This window comes from Heloderma suspectum, chromosome 8, assembly GCF_057233095.1.
Source record: "Heloderma suspectum isolate Gila_16-S chromosome 8, 16-S_ref, whole genome shotgun sequence".
Taxonomy (NCBI): Eukaryota; Metazoa; Chordata; class Lepidosauria; order Squamata; family Helodermatidae; genus Heloderma; species Heloderma suspectum.
In genome coordinates this window covers 7,857,046-7,874,884 of record NC_139465.1, presented here as the reverse complement: position 1 = coordinate 7,874,884, position 17,839 = coordinate 7,857,046, and the positions used below count along the sequence as shown (strand labels likewise).

The 17,839-nt window shown below is 45.2% G+C and overlaps 1 protein-coding gene across 3 annotated transcripts in view; it reads left to right on the top strand.

Moving 5' to 3' along the window:
- Positions 1-17,123, top strand: part of WFDC1 (WAP four-disulfide core domain 1) — a 41,762-nt gene extending 24,639 nt beyond the window's left edge. For all 3 annotated transcript variants that reach the window (XM_084812402.1, XM_084812401.1, XM_084812400.1), the window contains exons 3-7: positions 5,868-6,063; positions 7,245-7,328; positions 11,387-11,527; positions 14,811-14,852; positions 15,919-17,123. In XM_084812402.1, coding sequence (XP_084668528.1) covers positions 5,868-6,063; positions 7,245-7,328; positions 11,387-11,527; positions 14,811-14,852; positions 15,919-15,977 — 522 coding nt within the window. In that variant the 3' untranslated portion in view covers positions 15,978-17,123. The remainder of the gene's footprint in view (positions 1-5,867; positions 6,064-7,244; positions 7,329-11,386; positions 11,528-14,810; positions 14,853-15,918) is intronic.
- The last annotated feature ends 716 nt before the right edge of the window (positions 17,124-17,839 follow it).

Genomic DNA, 17,839 nt, shown 5'->3' with positions numbered 1-17,839 from the left:
TACTGAAGCTGAAGCTCCAATATTTTGGCCACCTAATGTGAAGAGAAAACTCCCTGGAAAAGACCCTGATGCTGGGAAAGACTGAAGGCAAAAGGAGAAGGGGACGGCAGAGGATGAGATGGCTAGATAGCATCACTGATGCAATGAATATGAACTTGAGCACGCTCCGGGAGAGAACGCAGGACAGGAAGGCCTGGCATGCTATGGTCCATGGGGTCACGAAGAGTCGGACACGACTGAACGACTGAACAACAACAAGCAGTTGTCCTCTGATGGTTCTGTCTCTTAGGATTGCACTTCTGTATGGATAATGTCCAGCTATCTAGATCTGAAGAGGGTTTTCCCACATCCTAGCATCAATAATTTTGGTAGAAGCAGTTGGTGCCTTCTCTTCCCTCTCTCTTTATTTTTTTTTTAAATTTGCCAAATTAAATTTGCCAAAATTCAAAATTAATTTGAATTTTGGCAAATTCAAATTAAATTTGCCAAAATTCAACAAAACAAAGAAGAGAAGAAAAATGTAGCTAAATTGATTTGATTATATTAATTTCAATGTGTACATATGAAGTGTGTGTGTGTGTGTGTGTCTATACACCTAAAATACAGCTTTCTAAGAATTATACATACACCTCAACAAAAGCAGACCAAATATCCATACAAGTATCAATTTGCAAGTGGTGTCTATATACCACCCACTCAAATGTTGAAAGCATTGTTAGGTCCTCAATCCATTGCTTTATAGGAGGTGAGAGTTTATCCTTCCAACATTGTAATATCATTTATTTATTTTTTAGCTGTCAAAAGGGCATGGAGAATCCATTTGCACAGCCCATGCATTAACTTCCAGGAAGCTGGTAGATACTTTAAGAGGGCATGTACATTAATAAGTATTAAAGAGTGTTCCAACACAAGATTTATCCATATAATAACTTCCTCCCAAAGAGAGGCAACTATTGGGGATTGCCAAAACATATCTTTAAAACAAGCATTAGCTGTGATACAACTCTTCTCTTCCCTCGCTGACTTTGTCATAAGAGGACTAATACTGTGTTCTGTCACTAGATATCACTCTATCCAGTTTTTCTCATTTTATGAAGGTTAATGCTGTATTCTGCCACTAGGAGCCACTGTTTGCACATTTGTCACTTTGGCCCATTGTAGCTAATGGATTGCTCTGTAATGGTGCGTTCTGACCAGTAGGTTCACCCATGGGTTCCTCCTTTGCATATAGAATGTCTGTTTTTGTTTTGTTTTTTAAAAGGCCTTGCCTCAAGTCCATAACGGAACTTGAAGTTGAAAGTTAGAGTTTAGGCTCCAGCTGGCTCCTGCTGTTTCCTGGACTATGAAAAGAAATTTGTCTTTGTATATAATTATGGGGCTTTGGGGGAGGGAGTTATTACCTTGTTTGGGCTCAGTAGTAGTAGTAAGAGTAATGCATTTATATAATGTGTTAACATGTTCGAAGCACTTCTGATTTTGTTGCGTTCCTTACAGTGACCATATAAAGTAGGTCAGTATTGTTAGCCCTGTTTTATAAAGGGAAGAGGGCTGAGGCAGAGAGAATGGCTTTCCAAATTCCAGAGGGGTCGCCACCTTAGTCTGTTACAGCCAAACCATGAATCTGTTAAAGACTAACAGATTTATTGTGCCAGATGCCTTCTTTTTTTCATTTGGCTTGCCTAAGGTCATCACCAGATGAGATTGCAGAAGAGTTGACCTTTGAAGCTGAGAGTTTAGCTCAGTCTCTGAGTTGCAACACCAGTGGGGTGCAGTTAAAAAAAATGCAGTCAACCAAATACAATCAATAAAAGAAGTGTCCACGCTCTTGCTGTGAACTCAGATTATTTGGGCTGAGGAACCACTAAAACAACCACCACCCCCGTTGATAAAGCCGTGAAAAAGATGACTGGATGCATTTAATGCAGGGATGTAGAACCATGGCTCCGGGGGCTCTGAGGCCATGCCTCCTTCCCCAGGCACCACCCCCTTTCCCCCATCAACCGGTGGTCTGGTGGTTTCCTGACTTTTCTGCAGTGTCTTACTCCATTCCATTCCCTCTCCCACCTGGTTTTACTTCTTTTTTTTTCTTCCAGCAGTTAGCATTTCATGTCCACTGCATATGCTCAGTCATCATTTGAGGCGGGTGTTCCCCCCTTGATTTTTTTCTGATGGGGGGGTTACTATTGCAAACCTTGGGGTTCTCCTACTTTTGCTGATACCTCTCTCTTGGCTACAGAAGCGACAACACTGCTGCCTGGACATCAGGAATAGAGGGAGAGATGGACTCAACTGGGAGAGATGGACTCAACTTTTGCATAGCTTCTTAGACTCCTGCACCCAGTGCTTTAACACAGAAGTGTAGAACCTCAGCCTTGGGGGCCAAATTCAGCCCTTCTGGGGTCCCAAACCAGTCCTGTGGGGCTCCCCAGAGGGCCACTCCCCTTTCCCCCACCAGCAATCATTTGGTGCTTTCTCAACGTTTATGTGGAGAATGTGGAGAGGGAGACGTTTTTCTCCCTCTCTCAAACTACTAGAACCCAGTGGGGTCATCCCATGAAGCTGATTGATGGGAGATTCAGGGCAGATCAAAGGAAGGGCTTCTTCACACAGCACAACTATGGAATTCACTGCCACAGGATGTAGTGAAGTGATGACCACCAATTTGGATGGCTTTAAAAGGGGGCTAGACAAATTCCTGGAGGAGAAGGCTATCAATGGCTACTAGTCTTGATGACTACATGCTACCTCCAGTACCAGAGGCAGTGAGCTGGGGAACATGGGTGGGAGGGTGCTGTTGTGCTCATGCCCTGCTTGTGGATTCCCGTTCGACAGTTGGTCGGCCACTGTGTGAACAGAATGCTGGACTAGATGGACTCTTGGTCTGATCCAGCAGGGCTCTTCTTCTTATGTAGTTTTTTCCCTGTTCAAAAAGGTTGGAATGCCTCTCCTAAGGCTTAGTTAGTTACTGGCAGTAAGAAATTTAAGCTAAAATATTCTGGTCTTTTTGGCATTTGGGCCTGACCCATTTTGCCTTCGGCTTCTCCAACCACTGGAATGAATCACAGAATAGTAGGGTTGGGAGGGGCCTACAAGGCCATCGAGTCCAACCCCCTGCTCAATGCAGGAATCCAAGTCAGAGCATCCCTGACAGGTGGCTGTCCAGCCTCGTCTTGAACGCCTCCAGTGTGGGAGAGCCCACCACCTCCCTAGGTAATTGGTTCCATTGTCGTATTGCTCTAACAGTCAGGAAGTTTTTCCTGATGTTCAGCCTGAATCTGGCTTCCTGTAACTTGAGCTCATGATTCCGTGTCCTGCACTCTGGGATGATCCAGAAGAGATCCTGGCCTTCCTCTCTGGGACAACCTTTCAAGTACTTGAACAGCGCTATCGTATCTCCCCTCAGTCTTCTCTTCTCAAGGCTAAACATGCCCAGTTCTTTCAGTCTCTCCTCACTGGGCTTTGTTTCCAGTCCCCTGATCATCTTTGTTGCGCTCCTCTGAACCCTCTCCAGCTTGTCCGCATCCTTCTTAAAGTGTGGTGCCCAGAACTGGACACAGGAGTCCAGATGAGGCCTAATCAGTGCGGAGTAGAATCCCGCGAGAGCTTTTCTGAAATGGCATTTGGCCCTCTGGCTGAAAGATTCAGCACCCCTGCTTTGACGAGTGGTTGGATGTCTATGATGCTAGTGGTACTGCAATGGAAATGCCACCAGGGGACTTTGAGGAGAGGGGAAAACCAGCTAGCTTGACTGCAGGATTAAACAAGGCTCTCTGCTGCAGAAATGTTCAGACCTGCCAAGAACTTGGGAACTGAAAAACAAAAAATCTAAGTGATGTTTGGAGCCAAAATGTAAGCCCCAGGCAGGATTTGAAACATGCAAGCAAGTAATCTGGGTCACTGGGTTTCTTAGGGATGTAAACCCAAGACTAAAAAAAAGGAAAAGAGACACAGGCTGTGATCCTATATCTACTTATATGGGAGTAAATGCCTTTGATCTCAATGGGGCTTAATTCTGAGTAGGCATTGGAAGGTTGCACACCTCCCAATATTTTACAGATGAAAATAAAGGCATGACTATAACATGCGTATTGTCATACCAAGAATGCTCGTTTATTGACTGTGCAAAATTCTGTCCTCCACTGATTTAAAAGCCAACAGGGTATTTAGTATTTTGCATTAAAGAAATCCTAGGGGGGGACAAAAATCCATATTAGGTTATCAGCTGTTCTAATGGTATCCCTGCAGTATGTAAAATGGCAGCCTTTACACTGCATGGTGCTTTATTTGTTCATTATTTTATTATTTTAAAGTATTTCATTAAAAAAAGAAGAACCATTTGCAGTGGTTTGTGATAAAAGTGATGTAACGATCATGAGAATAAAAAACTAAAATACACAAAAGCTAAAGAAAACCAAATAAAAGCCCTGCGAATGATAAAATGACAACAAATCAAAAACAATAGGAACGAAAGCACCAGTTCAAAGGGACAGAAGTAGTTGGCCAACAAAACATGCAGCGCAATCCTATACATGTTGATTCAAAAGAGGAATCCCATTCAGTTTAATGGGGTTTTCTCCTAGGTAAGCGAGTATAGGATTGCAGCCTTAATCAACAGTTCAGGAACACTCAACCTGCACATTCATAAATATATACAAATTTCACAAATGCCAGCGACCTCCTTCCAAAGGGAACCGAACCCAGATAAGCACTACACCCCTAGAACTGCTTTTTGCTCAGAGAAGTCGGGCGCACAGAAAAATGTTACAGAGCTGGGCAATGGCTAGTTGGAGTCCTCATTACCAGTTGACGCCATCTAGTGGACTGTCTGAGTATTGCAGCAAGCCCTCAAACCCTTAGAGCAGCCTTCTCCATCCCTCCAGATGTTTTTGGCTTCAACTCCCCTCTGCCACAGCCTTCATGGCCAATGGTCAGTAATGCTGGGAGTTGTAGCCCCAAAAATCTGCAGGCACCAGTTTGGGGAAGGCTGCCCTGGAGCCAACGGATTTGCTTTCAAAATGTGTACAGTACCTGCACTAATTAAATTGGTTAGCCATATTGCCAGCTACAGATGCTGTTCAATCATAGAATCATAGAGTAGTAGGGTTAGAAGGGGCCTATAAGACCATCGAGTCCAACCCCCTGCTCAATGCGGGAGTCCAAGTCAAAGCATCCCTGACAGACAGCTGCCCAGCTTCATCTTGAATGCCTCCACTGTGGGAGAGCCTACCACCTCCCTGGGTAATTGGTTCCATTGTCGTATTGCTCTAACAGCCAAAGAGTGGCTTCCCTACATTTTCCAGAACAGAATTTTTTTTCAAAATTTCAAAACTCCAGGATTTCACATGGTGCACATGCAAAAAGTCTAACTTGAATATCTGGGATCAGTTTTCATTTTGCATGTTAGTTTTAGAGTCTGGTAAAGAGCCCCAACACCACCACTTTTTCAACCAGCTGCTCAGGTCTTGTTTGGTGTGAAAATAATGGGAAGGTGGGAGGTCATCATACAATGATCCTTTTCAGACAAGCCAGCTCCACTGGGATAACACTGCACAGTAGCGAAGAAAATGCCAGCGTGGCTAAACTGTAGTGGTTAGAGTGTCAGACTAGGATGAATTCCTGCTCAGCATGAAGTTGACCTTGGGCCAAGCACCATCTCTTGCCTAACTGGCAGCAATGGCTCTCCAGGGTTTCAGACAGGATTCTTTCCTAGACCTACCTGGAGATGGTGAGGATCGAACCCAGGACCTTCTGTGTGCAAAGCAGGGGCTCTGAGCCTTATGTGGATCCTCCTGTAAGGATCCACAATCAGAGAACGAGTTTGCTATCATTATAGGCTGATCATTTAAAGTCAAGCAGTCTCTTTTCAGGACTATGGACATCCCCTTCATTCTCATGGCTCAGCCTATCAGAAGAACGACCGCTGCCCCCCTCCGCCACAGACGTTACCAGACCGAGCCTGCGAAGTGCCCAGCTGCCGCTCCGACTCGGAGTGTGAGCAGCACAAGCGTTGCTGCTACAACGGGTGCATCTATGCCTGCTTAGAGTCGGTGCCACCGCCCCCAGGTATGCCAGCCCATAATACGTCACGCTGGATATTCTGTGTATTGGACCGGATTCAAGTGACCTTCTGGCATTAAAGGTCCTGCAAAGAGCACAAGCCATGGCAAATTTGATGTGACAGTCGACGTATCCTTGTCCTTGCACATGTTGACATTGTCACGGGAACATAGGAGGCTGCCTTCTGCACAGTCAGGCCACTGGTCCACCTAGCCCAGTATTGTCAACACTGGCTGGCAGCAGCATCTCTCCAGGGTTTTAGGCAGGAGCTTTTCCTAGCCCTACCCAGAGAAGCTGGGGATTGAACCTGGGACTTTCTGCATGCAAAGCAGGGGCTCTACCACTGCCCTATGCCCTTCTTTCTTCCACCTTAAAAACTCTATCTGGTCTATCCAGGAGGATGTTTTTAAGCAATGGAAGAGAGTAAATAAGGATGGGGCAGGGGGAAATCTTAAACCATGGACGGCCTTGAGTCATCCACCAGAATCAACAGGGGTAAAATAAAAATTGAAACATTTCTTCAAACAGCTACCGTCAAGGATTAGAGGAATACTAATAGTTTTAGTTCTGTTGTTTTAAATCTGTTAGGGTGCAATCTCATGCATGTTTAGACAAAAAAGTCCTATAACTCCCAGCATTCCCCAGCCAGCCATGTTTAACAGACTTTCTTTTCTGTCTAAATATGCTTAGGATTGCGCCCTTATTGTATTTTGAATCTCTGCATTGCTGCTAGGTTTTATTTTGGTTTTACTTATATACTATAGTTTTAAGCCTTTAAATTTTATATCGTACTCTTCTTTTTTGCTGTATTTTGTGATGTTAATTGTTGTGAACTGCTCAGAAGCCTTCAGTTATTCAGCAGGATAGAAATGCAATAAATAAATAAATACAATATATGGAGAATAGATTTATCTATGCCAAATTAAAAGCGGATAAATTAAAATATAGTTTTCAGGTTCAGATGTAATATTGTTCTGAGTACAGATGTTTAGGATTAATGCTAGAGGGTATATTTCATCACTGTCACCCTGGTTGTGAATCCCCCTGACGCATCCATCTGCCCAGTGTCTACAGACAGAATATTGAATTTCATGGACCATTGGTCATCCCCCATTGGCAACCCTTCCCCTCTTATATTCACTTCTCCGTGTGCTCATGCTTCATAACAGTGTGGATTCTTTGGACAGTTTTAGATTGGCTGGTACAGCCCAAGCCACGTTGGCTGGGTGGAAATGGCTGGCTACTCGACGGACCAGAGGAAGTTTTACAAGGTACAGTGGCAGTTAGAAAAACTTGAGCATCATTTGGGAGCAGTGATTTCGTGGTAATTTGGAAGTCCAGGGACTCATCATGACAGTCCCCGTAGCCCCCAAAGAAGAGTACAAAAGTGCAGGCAGCTTCATTGACCCATATCTATCTCTGTGTGTATATTTGTCGCTGTGAAAATCCATCTTCCCCAACTACTGTAAGGATTGCAGCTGAACTCCAAGGCAGGGCCAGCCCAAGACATTTTGCTGCCTGAGGCAGAGCAGCAAATGCTGCCCCCACCCACCCAAATGAAGGTGAATAGCACCCAATAAACCTGAATTATTTTGGTACATGTGGCAGAAAATGCCATAAGCATCTCTCCCCCTCCGTGGCAGTAGAAATACAATAACAACAAGGTAAATAATTAATTTGTCGCCCTTTTACGACACCCAAAATTTGCTGCCTGAGGTGACTGCCTCACTCTGCCTTATGTCAGGGCCGGCCCTGCTCTGAGGGAACAGGGAAGTTTGCGTGGTGGTAGATTACATCATTATCCCTGCTAATCACAGAGTTGTGGTACTTGGACCCCGAGAGCCGTGGCTCCACAACACCACTGCTTGGTAGGTGCCAGATTACTGAATATCACCATACAGGATGATAATCGTTTGAATGTATGAAACTACCTTAAATAGAGTTTCTCCATCTAGCCTGGTCTTGTCTACTCTGGCTGGCAGTATTCTCAGACAGAGAAGGGCCTTTTATATCCCATGCAGTCTGATCAATCTTTCAATCTTTATTGTTTTGGGGAAACAATCTTTACTGCTTTGATTGGAAGCCCCCAAACTCAGAGATGTCCTGTTATCCAGTGCAGGGCAGGAGGAACAGTGGAGGCAATCTTTGCCTCCCCATCCTCCTGCCCTGTAAATGTTGCTGGGCAAGCTTTTTATCCCATCTAGCAAGGGTGCTTTGGAGGGGGAAGGAAGGAGACTAGGCTCAGGATAACTTGTATCCTGGCCTTTCTGATCTCCTCCCCTTCCCACCCACCAGAACGTCCCCTTTCCTCTTCCTCTAGGGTTGCTTTTCTGGCCTCAGAGCTCAGACAGTGCAGTTCTTTCTGTGTTGGCTGTGAGGGGGCAGGGGAGGAGGGTCGGATCTCAGACTTCCCTGTCTGAGGTCAGAGCATTGTCTCTGACATCAGAAGGGGGAATCTGAGTGATCCTATGGTCCCTGGGACGCTCGCCCAGGGGCCATAGGATTGCTCTCTTAGCCAATTGCCATTGCAGAGACATAATACAATTCCAGAATAAAATCCACTTAAAAAGTTACAAAAATAACAGAAGCTAAGACTATTGGCTGAAGATAATAGATGAAATTGAAATTATATCAGGGTATAGACCACCACTGGATCTAATAGTTATTCTCTTTGGTTATGTGAAGGGAGTTGTTCTATCTAATGACATAGAAATGATAGTGCATTTACTAACAGCCACCAGAATGCTGATATCTGCAAACTGGGGGGAAAATGAAAACCCCAACTATTGATGATTGGATTATGAAATTATGGGTAATTATGGGTAATATATATGGTTAAGTTAACTAACATAGTAAGGGTTAGGGAGGGAAGACAACAACATAATAGATTTATAGAAAAGTGGGCCTTATTTGTAATGTGTAACAAGGATCATAGAATCATAGAATCATAGAATAGTAGGGCTGGAAGGGGCCTACAAGGCCATCGAGTCCAACCCCCTGCTCAATGCAGGAATCCAAGTCAGAGCATCCCTGACAGATGGCTGTCCAGCCTCATCTTGAATGCCTCCAGCGTGGGAGAGCCCACCTAGGTAAAATCAAGAGAATGTGCAACCTTTTGTGTTACTAGAAACCTTCTTACATTTGTTGGTTTTGCTGGTAAATTTGTTTATAGCCTCTATTGTTTAATGGTTGATAATACTTGGTCCAATTATTTGTTTGTATACTTTTGTACACTTTTGTCAGCATTGTAAAAAATAAATCATCATCATCATACAATTGCAGAAGCTATTTACAATTAAAACCAACAACATAATCCGATTCATTTAACTGGAGATGCCAGGAACTTCTGCATGTGGAACATGTACTCTGTGACTGAGCCATGATCTCTCCCTGGGGAAGGAGAGCACAGGACAGCTAAATCAGGTCTCTTCTTTAGAATGATCCCCAAGGGTTATCTCCCTTGCAAGGTCGCCAGCTGATTAGGAACAAACCACCCTGGCTCGCTCTTGTACCTTTCTTTAACAACAGTTTAATCTGCAGAAACATTCCATGGCACACCTGCACATCAGGCTGGTCTGTAAAGCACAGGAGCTCAGGCAGTCATAAAGTTGGCAACCCTACACACTTGGATCAAGGCTTTGGGCTTCTTTCATAAGCTGCTTCATCCATACAGCCTAGCAGAGATGCTCAATCCACGTTTGCTTAAAATAAACAAGTGCTGCAAATGAACTGCTAACCCTCCACCCCACCCCACCCATGCCAGTTGCAAGAGAAGTTGGGTTTAAGGATGTCCCAAGTGGAGATCCAAGCTCAAGGCTTGAGGCAAAAAGACAAAAGTGGAGAGAAGAGACTGAGGTTCAGAGAACCATGTAAAGCACCATAGTCACAATTTCATAGTTACCAATCGCAAAGCTGGTGTGGGTACAGTTAATTTTACCCTTTGGGCTGAGAAGGTTGATCTCTGCTTACTTGGCTTAGTCCATCGCAACGAATCAACATGGTCAGTTACATCCATGCAGGATGAGATGGGCTGTTGGTCTGATCCCTCAGGGCTCCCCTTTTATTCTATTTATTTAAAGAATGCTTATTTCGTTCCTCAGACAAGAAGGCTCCTGGAGCATCTTTCATCAAATCAGTAAAACAAGACAGTTCCCTGCCTGCAGGTTTACGATCCAAAAAGACATAACACATAAGGAAAATAGGACGAGGGGGGAAATGAAGTTGTCTTTCATCAGAGTTGATGGAATGGCCCCACTTCCCCTCTTATCGCCCTCTGCACAGCTTGCTGGAATGGGTGGTGGTGGTGGTGGTGGTGGCAGCTGAAGGAGGAGGAGCCTTCATGGGGGAGGTCTTTCAGCAGGGCTGGTGAAAGGGCCCTGCTCTCTATTCATCTCTAAGATACAGTTGTTCTTAAATATGCTTCTTTTGCTGGAATGGGTGGTGGTGGTGGTGGTGGTGGTGGTGGTGGCAGCTGAAGGAGGAGGAGCCTTCATGGGGGAGGTCTTTCAGCAGGGCTGGTGAAAGGGCCCTGCTCTCTATTCATCTCTAAGATACAGTTGTTCTTAAATATGCTTCTTTTGCTGGAATGGGTGGTGGTGGTGGTGGTGGTGGTGGTGGTGGCAGCTGAAGGAGGAGGAGCCTTCTTGGGGGAGGTCTTTCAGCAGGGCTGGTGAAAGGGCCCTGCTCTCTATTCATCTCTAAGATACAGTTGTTCTTAAATATGCTTCTTTTGCTGGAATGGGTGGTGGTGGTGGTGGTGGTGGTGGTGGCAGCTGAAGGAGGAGGAGCCTTCATGGGGGAGGTCTTTCAGCAGGGCTGGTGAAAGGGCCCTGCTCTCTATTCATCTCTAAGATACAGTTGTTCTTAAATATGCTTCTTTTGCTGGAATGGGTGGTGGTGGTGGTGGTGGTGGTGGTGGCAGCTGAAGGAGGAGGAGCCTTCATGGGGGAGGTCTTTCAGCAGGGCTGGTGAAAGGGCCCTGCTCTCTATTCATCTCTAAGATACAGTTGTTCTTAAATATGCTTCTTTTGCTGGAATGGGTGGTGGTGGTGGTGGTGGTGGTGGTGGTGGCAGCTGAAGGAGGAGGAGCCTTCATGGGGGAGGTCTTTCAGCAGGGCTGGTGAAAGGGCCCTGCTCTCTATTCATCTCTAAGATACAGTTGTTCTTAAATATGCTTCTTTTGCTGGAATGGGTGGTGGTGGTGGTGGTGGTGGCAGCTGAAGGAGGAGGAGCCTTCATGGGGGAGGTCTTTCAGCAGGGCTGGTGAAAGGGCCCTGCTCTCTATTCATCTCTAAGATACAGTTGTTCTTAAATATGCTTCTTTTCACAGCTGAAGCATGCAGCACCACCAAGGATGGCGATGAACCTCTCCACTGTCCGACAGGATATGAATGCCACATCATTAACCCTGGCAATGCTGCCGAGGGCATCCCCAACAGGGGGCAATGTATCAAGCTGCGTGGGAACTCTGGTATGTCAGCACACTGGCACGAATCCAGAACATCTCAACCTACATCAGTAGGCCCAGCTCCACATTACATTAAAGTAGCCTTCCCTGACTTGTCGCCCTCTGGATGTTTTGGATAGAGATGGTAGTGAAATCTGCAATGGAATCAAATTAGTTCAGATTTCTGTGAATCTGACCTGTGGATTCCACAGTGGACTGGTTTTTCCTGAATCGCATAGATTCCGCAGACTTGCAGAGTGAATTTTTTACTTTCTGGAATTGTATACAAATTTAGTTCTAGAAAAATATTTATTAAAAAAAAACACACACACAGCCCAAAATGAGCATTTCCTCCATATGCTAAAATATAAAAAATGCTCATGGGGGGATTTGCACATGTTGGGCAGTACTTGTGCATTTGGGGTAGGATTTGCACTTTTCACAAGTGCACATTTTGCAAATTTTGGAAATAGCAGAAAGTCTGATTGCATCAATAAGAGGACAGTAGAACAAAAGGCACCTGACAATCTGTGAAACGCAGATGGAGCAGTTTTACAAAATCTGTATATCTCTTGCTTTGGACTACAACTCCCATCAACCCTGCCCATTAGCCATGTTGGCTGTGGCTGATGGCAGCTGAAGGCCCAAACATCTGGAAGACACCAAACTGGGGAAGGCTACATTAAAGGTATATTCATAATTGCATATGTGTACTGTAGGTATTAAATAGAAGCCGGTGGGGGTCGGGGGGAGGCAGAGATCTGGATCAAGAGTGCAGCATGTATGCAGGGGGCTAATTATTCTTTCCCCACCACCACCACCTTGTGCACCCTGGTTCTCAAGTTCCCCACCCCTGACCTGCAGCATTTGTGTGAGAGCAGTGGGACAAGCCAAGCTGTCTGTTTCCAATCCAGGTTCCTTTTGTATATCTTTACCTATAATTCCACTCTTTTCCATTTCCTTGTTCATCTTCGTGTTTTTTTAATTTAAAAAGAAACTCTCTAATTATGCATTCAAATACCTATTTAAATGTGTATATTTCTCTCTCAACATACATACTTAGGTGTGATTTTTGAGGCTTTTAAATAGACACTTGGAGCATGGAGAAATCTGGTGGGGAGTGAATTTTTGTTCCATGCATCAGTTGCCAGTCAAGTCATTTCTACAGAAATATTGGTAGAGCCCCTGCCTTGCATGCAAAAGGTCCCATCCCTGGCATCTCCGGATAGGGCAAGGAAAGAATCCTGCTTGAAACCCCGGAGAGCCATTGCTGCAGCGAGTGTCAACAGTTCTGTGCTAGAAGGACTAAGGGCTTGACTTTAGATTCCTATGTATTACTTAGTATATGTACTAAGGAATACTATGTACTGGAATACTATGTACTTAGTATTCCTTTGTATCTGCCTATGAAAGGCAGATTCCTATGACTTTCTTAAGCCTCCCTAGTTCAAACTATGTGTTTTGCACAAAACACCGTGCTGTTATACCCCCGCCCCAACTCTCTTTTTTAAATGCCAAAATCAGCCTGGAGCTGCAGCAGATGAAGGAACAGATGGAGAGAGGCTGTTTCCCCTGTAGTCGCTTTTCAGCTCAAAATCTCCCTCCCTGAAAGATATCAAAAGGGGAAAGATAGGAGGGAAATGTGGGGATCCCATTTCTCCTCCCCCTCCCTTGGGGGTAAGGTGGCCATAGCCTCTACTTTTTAGAGGGCAGTCCTTTTTTTTAATGTTGGTCAGAGAGCAGTCCTCTGTTGGAAGAGCTGTCTAGTCCAAGCCCGGTTAACAGGTAACCCTAAGAAGAGAGAGCCACAGGGGCCTTGAAGTTGCCCCGCAACAATTCGGAAAGCAGGCTGAGCAGGCCCGCAGATTGTCACCTGGTCATAGTCTTCCCCACCGTAGTGAGATGTATTGTCTTTCTGTTTCAGTTACGGTAATCATTTCTAAATTTGCATCTATACATACAAATTAGCATATGCAAATTTAATGCAAAACAGTGTCTTCTTTGGTCCTCTTTTGGGGGGAGGGGCGCTGGCTAAGTGGTGTGAATAACGTTACTTGTGGTTTTGCTCTTCCGGTCAGATGTTCCTGCACTTCTTGCTTGCAGACATTAGGTGTCCCCGTAACTGTTCCACAGAGCGTAGAGCAACATGGTGCAGGGCTGCCTTCCCCAGTCTGGTGTCCTCTGGATGTTTTGGACTACAGCTCCCAGGATTCTGGACCACTGTCCATGATGCTGGCGGCTGATGGGAGTTGAAGCCCAAAACATCTGGAAGGCATCAGGTTGGGGAAGGCTGGTGTAGGGATTGGTGAGAATTTTGTTCCGTTCAGGGGTTTTGGTAAGAATTAAACAAAATTCACAAATGTCTTCATAATCGGGATGGAAAGAACCTGAGTTAAAAAAAAAAAAAAATCAAACGTGGGAGAAAGCAAAATGGACTGATTTGTCCATTCAGGCCCAGGGCTCTGAGTGCTTAGCTCTTTAAAGGAAAGGAAAGGTTTCTCCTGTGCAAGCACCGAGTCGTTACTGACCCCTAGAGGGACGCCGCTTGCACTGGCGTTTTCATGTCAGACTGTAGCGGGGTGGTTTGCCATTGCTTTCCCCAGTCGTGACTACCTTTCCCCCAGCAAGCTGGGTACTCATTTTACCGACCTCGGAAGAATGGAAGGCTGAGTCGACCTGAGCTGGCTATCTGAGACCTGGCTTCCGCTGGGATCGAACTCAGGTCGTGGGGAGGGTTTCGGTTGCAATACTGCCGCGTACCACTCTGCGCCGCACGAGGCTCCTTAGCTCTTTAAAAGCTGGTTGTATATAACTGTGTATCCAGCATGTTGGGGGTGCTGATTTAGGGTTGCCACCTCTTTTTTCTGATGGGTTCCTCATCTTTAACAGAGATGTGGCAGGCTGGTACAATATGGCCCTCTCCTTGCTGAGAATAGCTGGACCTCTTGAATCTGGCCGGTGCAGATGGGTGAGAATTTAGTTTTGGATCACTTGGGGTAAGAATTTATCAAAACTCACAAATTTCTTCATATACAGGATGGAAAGAACTTGAGATTTTTAAAAAAAATGAAAGTGGGGAAAAGTGAAATTAACAAATTCATCCACTCCTAACTAGGTGAACTCCCTATATTGCCCAGAGCACAGATCTGTCACTGACTCATTTCAGAGGATTGTGCAACATGACATTTCCCACAAAGTCAGGAGAACATCAATTTCTCTGTCAGTGGAAGACTGCTGTTTTAAAAGTATGTTTACACTTTGCTAAGTGGTGCTCAAACAGATCGTTCTTTTTCTTTTCCTTCTCCAGATGGATGGAACGTAAGACCTAAGTATTATAAGGAATATTTCGGTAAGACCCCAGTACTAAGATTTTGATCATGACTAATTCAACTTAACTTTACATCACTACTGATTAATTTCTAAGAAGATCTATACTATGCCATTGACCCTAAATCCCCCCAAAGTAGGTTTTCAATCATCATCATCATCGATGTGCGTGTGTCTGTCTGTCCATCCATCAGCGCCATAGTGCCAAGACTGGGAATCCTAGGCACCTGATTGGAAAGATGCCTGTCTCTTTGTCTCTCTCTCTGAAACCCTGGAGAGTGGAGCGTCTGCCAGTCAGACCACATTACCCACTTGAACTTCCAGAAACTCTTTCCTACGTTTCCAGGCCTGGTCAGGGAATCTCATCTCTGGGTGTTTATATAAACCATTCTCCAACTTTCTATCACACGTTAGTGACCAAAAAACAGAACCCTGGTTGGCGTATGCAGATGAATGGTGGGGCTATGGAGATAGGTGGAGCAAGGTTTGGGAAAGCAGGCCTGGTTACGGCCCTTGGTGTTCCTGAAGCAGTGATCTCCATGGTAGATGGCATGGTGAGGTTGGAGAAAGAGTTGACACACCCCATTCCTGATTCCTCCCCTTCTGCTGCCCCAAAGGGGGCTTTCATCTTGGAATTTCACAAAGACCATAGCAATGACTAAAATATTTTTTAACAGCTTCATTTTTATCAGTTCTAACTTCATGTTTTTGATGGCCCTTGGTCAAGACACCCTCAATTGGGCCTTCTCCCTCACTGAGTCTACCTCCTCACCACTATTGTCACCAGCTACAACTGCTCCTCACCCTCTTTCTCATCATTGCTACCACTTGCTTGCTTGGCAGGCAGAGAGCCAGTGGGTGGTGGCATCTGCTGCTCCTCCTTCTCACCATCACTGTTGTCCGAGCCAGAGTAAGAGGCAGATGAACAAGCAGGTCTCAATGGTGAGGAGGAGGAGCAATCCCAAGGGGTTCTCGTCAATGGGCCACTGCTGGGGTGTGAGCCCTCGGCAAGTGCTTGACCACGCCTACCTTTTACGCCTACTAGGATTCTTATGTTATCCTCTAATCTGCCAATCTTTTCTTTTCAGGAAGCAATTCCAATAATGTGGTGGGTTATGTAAAGCAACAGCAAAAGCATCTTGGTTAATTCAAGTAAAGCCTCAAGAAGAATCCTCCTGATGAGTGGGTCATGGCATGAGGTGATGCCTTTACTTCTGTTACAACCACCAGGCCTTCCCCACATCTTCTTCTACAGTCTAAGTCCTTGCTTTATTTACTTCACCATGGTCCACCACCATGACTTTCTCTAAGTTCAGCTTTGCTCTTCATCTTGGTTCCCAGCTTGGCTTCAGCTCCTGGCTTCTTGGTTTGGACAAGACAGCCTCTCATCTGGCTCTAGTTTTCATTTGCTGGATTCTTTCTCGCCACACAGCTGCTGATCCTGTTTTGATGCCTCATCTTCTAATGTCAGATTCACCCTGTTGTACTTTCTTATAGCTCAGAGACCAGTGAAAAAGCTCAGATGGGAAACTGAGCCATCTGGGGACAAAGGGACTGATTTATACACTTTCTGGATAAACACAGAGACATCCATACTTAACTCCACATTAGCCTTCAATGGACCACCATGTCATCTGTCACTTATATTCTGATACTTCAGGTCATGATTTTGAACAGTGTTACCTAGGGAGGCGGTAGGCTCTCCCATACTGGAGGCATTCAAGATGAAGCTGGACAGCCTCTTGTAAGGGATGCTTTGACTTGGACTCCTGCGCTGAGCAGGGGGTTGGACTCAGTGGTCTTGTAGGCCCCTTCCAACCCTACTATTCTATGATTCTATGATTCTAGATGCTTTCAGACCTTCAACTTTTGCCATAATTCACAATACAAACTTTCTGGTGGAAATTACTGTCTTGTCGTGAGACTTGTACACAAAAACAAATGTATCTTGCCTTTGGGCACCACCCTGTTTATCAACTTCTGTTTGGGTTTCAATAGTGCTTGCAATGAACCATGTTTGAGGTTTCTGTTTGGAGGGAGGTGGGAAAGGAGATCTCTTGGAGATGTCAAGGTAAGTGGGAAGGGGGAGTTGGATGGGCATGGAATGACAGTTGAGGTAGGGGTGAGAATTTGGTCAGTTGACTGTAGGAAAAAGGGAGAGGGAAGGGGATATGAACTGGATGGGAATGAGTTTAGAAGGTTGCTAGTTCTAATCACATTCATCCCAGAATTCAGTTTGCCGTGAATTTGTTTTCAAGATTCCTCAAATAAACACTCCATGTATTGTTAACACTGGGTAATTGTCAGAGACACCGAAGCTTAAAAGTTGAGGTCTCCAACATGCTGGGACAGGGGTGAGATGTTGTGTGTGTGTGTGTGTGTTTGTGTGCGTGCATGCATGCTCACGCATGTGTGTGCATGCATTTATAGCCTCCCGCCAGCCAACACCAGATGTGGCTTTCAGGGCCCAAAGAGGTTGTGCTCTCCTGCTCCAGAGAACAGCCAGAGAAAATTATTTGGGGAGTAAGCTCGATGGGCCACTGATCTGACATGGAATGACAGCGTCATGTTGTCGGGTAACACAGATCCAAACCTGACGGGGGGGAAGCAGCCTGGGCAGCTTTCACAGGCTGTCTATTCAACTATCCATTCCACAGCAGAGGCAAATAGTGCTAGAAGGTTATCTTGACTTGTAAAAATGGCAGTGCTGACCTTTGTAGCCAGAGCTGCCTTCACATTTGTGTTCTTTGCTTTTATTGGTGGGAAAATGTACGTCAATGTCCATTCAGCAAACAGAGGACTTTGGATCAGATCAACACAAGCAAGTTTAGTATCTTAGACCAGGGTAGCATGAGGATTTCACTTTGATTCGCTTTAACCAGAATTTGCCCCATTTGCAACCTTGAACACAAATGGGAGCATATTTTTTGGGAGGAAAGGTTGCACATTCCTGAGCTTCTGTTTGCATTCACAACATGCGCACTTGGGGGGGGTGTCCTTTAAAACGGG